We start from the raw sequence: 6678 nt of genomic DNA, 5'->3' as shown, positions 1-6678 counted from the left end.
TAGACCCTACATCTATAATTTTTCATAAGACGTGGGAGTGTTTTTCATAGGGTGTAGAGGTATTTTTCATGAGATGTGAGGTGATAGAATAATAACTAATGAGAATAATTTTTTTTAATATAATATGTCAGATTTATTTTATAATAAATTTTTTTTTTACAGATAAATCAAATTAAATTATGTCAATTTATAAATTTAATTGCCTAAAATTTCTATACACATGACACTTCTCTTTCCATTCATATCTACCTTTTCCCCTTAAAGTCTACATGAAATTTACTTTTAGATCTTGTATCATCGGAGCTGGTTGCTGTTGTTCAAGTCCTTCTATATATAGGAACGAGAGATGCATGTAAAATACCCAAATACATACCCATCACTGTCACTCCTCTGCTAAAGAAAGCCATAACCAGCAAACACTCAAATCTTGGATTGAAAGGATTTTTCATTCTCAGAGATGTCGGACCAACATTATCAGCAACACAACCACAAGAAGCAGCCACTGCTCCTCCCCAAGCGCATAATCTTGCTTCGCCATGGCGAATCTGCTGGAAACCTCGACACCTCCGCTTACACCAAGATTCCCGACCCACAAATCCCGCTTACCCCGGCCGGCCTCGCCCAGGCTCGCCTCGCCGGAACCAACTTACGTCACCTCATCTCCAGATCCTCCTCCTCTTCCCACTGGCGCCTCTATTTCTACGTCTCCCCCTACCTCCGCACCCGATCCACGCTCCAGGAGATCTGCCGCTCTTTCTCCAAGCGCCGGGTCCTCGGGGTCCGAGAGGAATGTCGTGTCCGAGAGCAGGATTTTGGAAACTTCCAAGTGGAGGAGGGGATGAAAGTGATCAAAGAGACTCGGGAAAGGTACGGCAGGTTCTTCTATCGCTTCCCCGAGGGCGAGTCCGCCGCCGATGTCTTCGACCGCGTTTCCAGTTATGTGCTTTTCTTCTTCTTCTTCTTCTTCCTATAATTGTTATTGTTTTGGGCTTAAACCTTATTAGGAGCTAATTCAAGGAACTGACCGTGAGTCTGGAATAGTGGATTAGAAGTATCTTAGGATGCTAGAGGCTTGTCCAGAAATTGTGGTTCAAACCCAAAACTTTGAATCAGAAGTTGACTGGCCAATCTTCATATAATACCTATTGATTTCGAATCTGTGTGAGACACTGGTCCCTTTTAATGCACTTCTGCATTAATCAATTCTCACTTGGGAGATGTGTTTACCACAAGCAACACCAGATATGGTAACGAATTCAGTCAACTAAGTTTCTAGCTGCTCGTTACTGGAAGTTAGTATGCACGGCACCAAGCATGCTTGTGGCACTCCTATCTTTATTGTTAGTGTGACTCACATCTTGATATCGTTCTCCCCAAATCAAACTGTAATTTGGAGAGGGTGGTTGCTTGTGCATGTTGTAGTAAGAAGGTTCCTTATGCTAAAGTGCCATTTCCACATTCAGAACATATTTTGCCCATTGTGCTTGTGTATATACATACTGGGGTTTTTCATTTGGTGTATAAGCTAATTAACCTTGAGCCTCACAAAGGAGAGTCAAATCATAACTACTTCGATTTCTTAGGAAGGAATTATGATTTGCATGTGCGAAGTACAACCTGCAAATCGACCATGTCTTGTAAACCTCCCGATTCTATTAATAATCTGATTTTTAAGGATAGATATGTTCAAGTTTCTTCCAGTAAGAGGGAAATGCAAATGCATGAATTATTCCTCTATTATGATTGTAGTTGGGGATTGTGGAGTCTGTCATTTGAAAGTATAGCCCAAAAAATGGAATTTATTTTCAAAATTTTATGTGATTGAAATGAAAATAATGAAGAGATAACTTTGAATCTTGCAGATTTCCTTGAATCTCTGTGGAGGGACATAGAAATGAACAGGCTTCACCATGACCATTCCCATGACTTGAGTCTCGTAATTGTATCACACGGGCTAACCTCACGTGTCTTCCTCATGAAGTGGTTCAAGTGGACGGTTGAGCAATTTGAGCTCTTAAACAATCCTGGGAACTGTGAATTCCGAGTGCTGGAGTTAGGAAATGGTGGAGAATACAGCCTAGCAATCCATCACACAGAGGAGGAGATGAGAGAATGGGGACTGGATTCTGAGATGATAGCTGACCAAAAATGGCGAGCCCATGGTAACAGGGGTGCTTCGAACGACAATTGTCCCTGCTATCTTGATACTTTTTTTGACCATCTAGCTGACTCTGATGACAATGAATATGAAGACAGTGATGACAAAACTCCAAGTGATGCTTCAAGTATTTGCGCATAGGTTATCCAGCATTTGATTTGGAGATCATTTTTATTTTTTTTATTCACTTCGTTGCTGTTTTTGCATGGTGAATCAAATATTAGAAAAGGGAATTTTAAAGGCTGGTTTGGTTGTCTAGTCATATTGTAAAAATCATCAGTTTGGCTTCTAATTTGAGAATAGGGAAGATGACAATCGGTTAGAAACTCTTGAACTGCTGTTTTAACCCTTGGCTTCCACGTTGGGGATTGAAAAAAACAGAGGCAGCAGTTTTGATATTTTAACTTGTAAGCATTCATACTCGTGGATATTGTAAGCATTCAAATTTGACTCTAGTGTTGTTCTCAGTAAACTTGCTGCCTCCGAATACATAAAACTATTCTGTACGGATCATACAACTAGTTGATCTTCGAAGTTCTTTACAAGGCAGGATAACTTTGTGCTTGACAGGGAATTTCTGTCTCATCTTACAAGTTCTAGTGTTCTTTTGAGAGGACGAGAAGTTGCATCCCAGAAACCCTTTTGTGCATAATGTGAAGTCTTCGAATCATTGAATGCACAACCTTCTTTGGTCATCACTTAAGTTTTTAGTACAAGCAATGATTGAATTGGGTATTAAAGGCTTATGTCCTGAACTCCAATGCTAACTAACTAAACTAACGATTTCGTGACTGCTCTTCATGCTCAAGTTTTACAAAATTTTGGCATTACCCTCTTCTGCAATTTCAAATGGGAAATGACAACTTTTTTTGGGTGTGCAAACAAGCCAAAAACGACATATCCAAGCTTGGAAAGTTGTTGACTTGTTGGCAACGAGCAGAACCGAAGAGTGATCTCGTTCTTAGGTTGAAAAGCGTCCCCAACTTACGCCCATTGCAGGGGAACACCTTTTCGCTTGAAATTGGCAAGTTGGGAACTACTGTTTAGACTGGCATATAATATCTAAGACTTGCTCTTGCGAGGTTTTCAATCAAATTTGATAAGGATGGTTATCTGCTTTAATTTGTGGCAACCATCTGTTTGCTTTGTACGTACCGACTTCTGAGGCTTTGAAAAAATGTAGTCCATTTGAAAAAGAGACACAGAGACAGAGAGGCCATGTGCCAACATAGGCCAATTCTAGTCCAATCAGAGGGCGCCATCGGATACTACAGGCTAATGCAAAATCTTCACGCAATAGAAAGTTTTTCCCGTTCCCAAACGAACACGATGATCAAGGACCCAAACAGCTAACCGAATCTCTCTCTTTTTTCCTCTCTATCGCTGCAAATCTACCTGCATTTTGCGAATCCAATAAATCTCTTCTTTACACTTTCCCGGGATCTGGGCCTCCTTTATTTTCCCTGCAAAAAAAGAAAAAGAAAGCAAGATATTGTCTTCCACTCACACTGACACATGAAGTCCTAAATGAAGTTAGAGTCCTTCAATCATTGGGTTTCAGTCAAGTTCTGAGTGTACGACCGGGATCTTCAAGTAGGTGCCTGATATATAATATATATATATATATATATATATATATTCTTGGGTATTTTCTATTTCCTGCTAAAGAGTTCACACACACTTCTAGAAGACACCCAGGTGATTTAATGATTATGTCGTAAAAGTGTGAGACCCAGATCCTGCAATTTTTATCTAGTTTCCAATCTGGGCACTCTTCATTTTTCGCTGTAACATTCATACGCTCCTCATGGACACCAAAGATTGAGTCATCCAGATTTTCACTTCATGGACTAGATCTTGAAATGGTGTTTGGTAATTGATCTTTGGTTTTTTTCTTAAGAATTTTGGCACCAAATCGCCTTAGGAATTTGTTTTTTGTGGGGAGTAGATGGCTTATCCACCAGACCAAGGACTCTATGCTGGTGTTTTGAGGTTGGTGTTGGTTTTGGTGGGGGTGAGTTTGGTTGGCTTCACAGTTGGGCCATCCATGTTACGGCGCTTGACAGGGAATTCAACTGCTCAAGTTTCATGTCCTTCATGTGTTTGTGATTGTTCTTCAGAGGATTTCCTCTCCATACCTTTAGGTGAGGTTCAGCTTTCATTCCTTTAGCATTCTAAATAAAGAAACATTGGTCAATCTGCATATTTAAGTCTGACTCCTCTGTCTGACTCTGGGAATTTAGTATACAATTGCTTTGGATCACGTTCTCTTGTTGGCATAATAACTAATGCTCCTTGGTAGTAATGCCTAGGATGATTCAGTTTGCTGAGTGATGGATGAATTCGGTCTTAGAATTTTATTATTTTTAATTCTTGATTCCAATTAGTCATAGAAAGTTTTTTTAATCTTGTATAATAATATTGTTAATTTATTCTTTTGTTAAAATCTGGAGAATGTAGCTTTGTTAAAATGATTTCCTATTTAGATAAAGATGTAATGAAGTCCAGATTAAGATTTACAACTTTTGAGGAACAGATTATTGAGGGGACTGCTTACAGGTTGGTCTGCTAATTGATTTTTTGGAGCTAGTCATCCTTCTTCTTTTAGCCAGCCCCTACGATTAAGCTAGGGGCTGCTTGGGAGAGTGAAATTTCTACCGATCTATCCTGTTTAACTTCTGTGTGACTGTAAGGCAGGAAATGGGGATTGTAATACTGAGATCTCATTTACTTATGGTCTCACTGGATGATGGTACACATTCTACTTGAACTGAAGTTGGTTTTTCTATCCTGGGTTTTCTTGAATGAATGAGGGGACATAAACATTTTACAAGTTCAGGATAAGGGATATAGGTGACCACTTGACTGTTAAGTCAGTAAATAACTTTTTAAACTTCATCATTGTTTTTCTGAGTCTATCTTTTAATTTTCTCATATTAGTGGTATCTTATTTTTATTTATTTTAATATGTTAGTTTTTTATTTATCCTTCTTGCAGGAATCTTCAACAGCTCATTTCCAGGTCAGTTCATGCGTCTTATTTATGTTTTTTGTTATTAATTGTTATTGCGAGCTCTCCATTGGGATGGGATCAAGTGGCTCTGGCAGTTAGGACCTCAACTTGTTAACAGTTCACTCTTGCATCTAGTGGGATCTTACTTAGTGCTTCCTGGAATAGGGTCTGATGAACCTTTATCCAAAAGGATATGAAAGTTTTCTTTGATTTGTTTCACGAACATCTGCACGTGTAGAAAGAAGGGGATTTACACTATACCTAACTGGAGACAGTTATTAAGAGCTGCTATTGCTTCATTTTTTGGCAGTTTGAAGCATACTATGACTTTAATATTTCCCCTATACAGAAATGTTTAAGGACAAACTTTACTAAAAATATGGTCATGTAGGTATTTGAATTGATAATAATGTTTTTAAAGTACTGTAATAGATACTCGTGATCTTTATCTTCAGTATTTTAGCATGCTAAAGTAAACCAGCCCTCCCTAATCCTCTGGATGGCAATGCCTTTTCCAGATTTGGATATAAAATGATGGGAAGTTAGAGACAGTAGCTTGCCTTTCAGAAACACTTTGATATTAAAATGGACATTTTTTTTTGGAATAGAATATTTAGTTGCTTAGTTTCTTTTATGTATCAGTATAAATTTTATGATCTGTTATTGAAAAAGTGAATTCGGTAAGAAGGCTTCATTGTTCCATGAGACAAGGAGAGGTCAACTGCAAGAGTGTGGCAAGGAGCCTGAAAAGCCCAGCTTTTGACATATGTGGATAAATCAAGAAAAAAAAAATGCTCACAGCATCATTTACACATTTGTTGGATGCATGTCCTTTTTTTACCACAGTTCTCTTGCAAAACCACTACAGACTTTCTGAATTGCTGTCAAAGAAAGTACAAGTCCATTTCCAATATGACCATTTAGAAAGTTCTCTTGTGATTACTATGTCCAATCATTTTCTTCTCCATGTGTAGACTGTGGTCAAGGCGATCCCAATATGAATGAGGAAATGGGGAAGGATTTTTTAGCTTTACTGTCAGAGGAGCTAAGTTTACAGAAAGCTGTTGCCAATGATTCCATGCAACACACCAAAGCATTACTATCAGATGCTAGGAAAATCTTTTCCCACTATCAAAAGGAGGCAGAAAAGTGCAGTGTTGGAGTGGAAACTTGCGAGGAAGGAAGGGAGAGGGCTGAAAGAGAACTTGCGGAGGAGCTTAAGCTTTCAGCCTTGTGGGAGAAACGAGCTCGTGAACTTGGGTGGAAGGTTAACAGAAGAATATATTCATGAATTTAGTTATAATGCTTTCTTGTATGCTAGAATGTTAGGTTATTGGTTGTGACATAGATTGTACAACTAATGCTTGAAGGCATCTCTTGTGAATATAGATACATTACTAATATTTGCCCTCCTAGCGGTCTTATCTCTAAGAATGAAACATTGTCAGGCCACCTTCAACAGAAAAGGAAATGAAATGAATCAAATGAATCAATGCTTTTAGATTTTA

General features: G+C 38.6%; 2 protein-coding genes across 2 annotated transcripts; both read left to right on the top strand.

The window, feature by feature from the left end:
- Positions 1-299: 299 nt before the first annotated feature.
- LOC109004540 (phosphoglycerate mutase-like protein AT74H) lies at positions 300-2613 on the top strand. The gene is made up of 2 exons (XM_018983115.2): positions 300-935; positions 1863-2613. The coding sequence occupies exons 1-2, from the start codon at positions 458-460 to the stop codon at positions 2297-2299; spliced, it is 915 nt and encodes a 304-aa protein (XP_018838660.2). The 5' UTR covers positions 300-457; the 3' UTR covers positions 2300-2613.
- Positions 2614-3265: 652 nt separating this feature from the next.
- Positions 3266-6678, top strand: LOC109004541. Its single transcript, XM_018983116.2, has 3 exons — positions 3266-4302; positions 5156-5179; positions 6145-6678. The coding sequence occupies exons 1-3, from the start codon at positions 4107-4109 to the stop codon at positions 6459-6461; spliced, it is 537 nt and encodes a 178-aa protein (XP_018838661.1). The 5' UTR covers positions 3266-4106; the 3' UTR covers positions 6462-6678.

Source organism: Juglans regia, chromosome 8 (assembly GCF_001411555.2).
Source record: "Juglans regia cultivar Chandler chromosome 8, Walnut 2.0, whole genome shotgun sequence".
NCBI lineage: Eukaryota > Viridiplantae > Streptophyta > Magnoliopsida > Fagales > Juglandaceae > Juglans > Juglans regia.
Note: the sequence above shows the minus strand (reverse complement) of the source record. Positions and strands in the feature narration are given on the sequence as shown.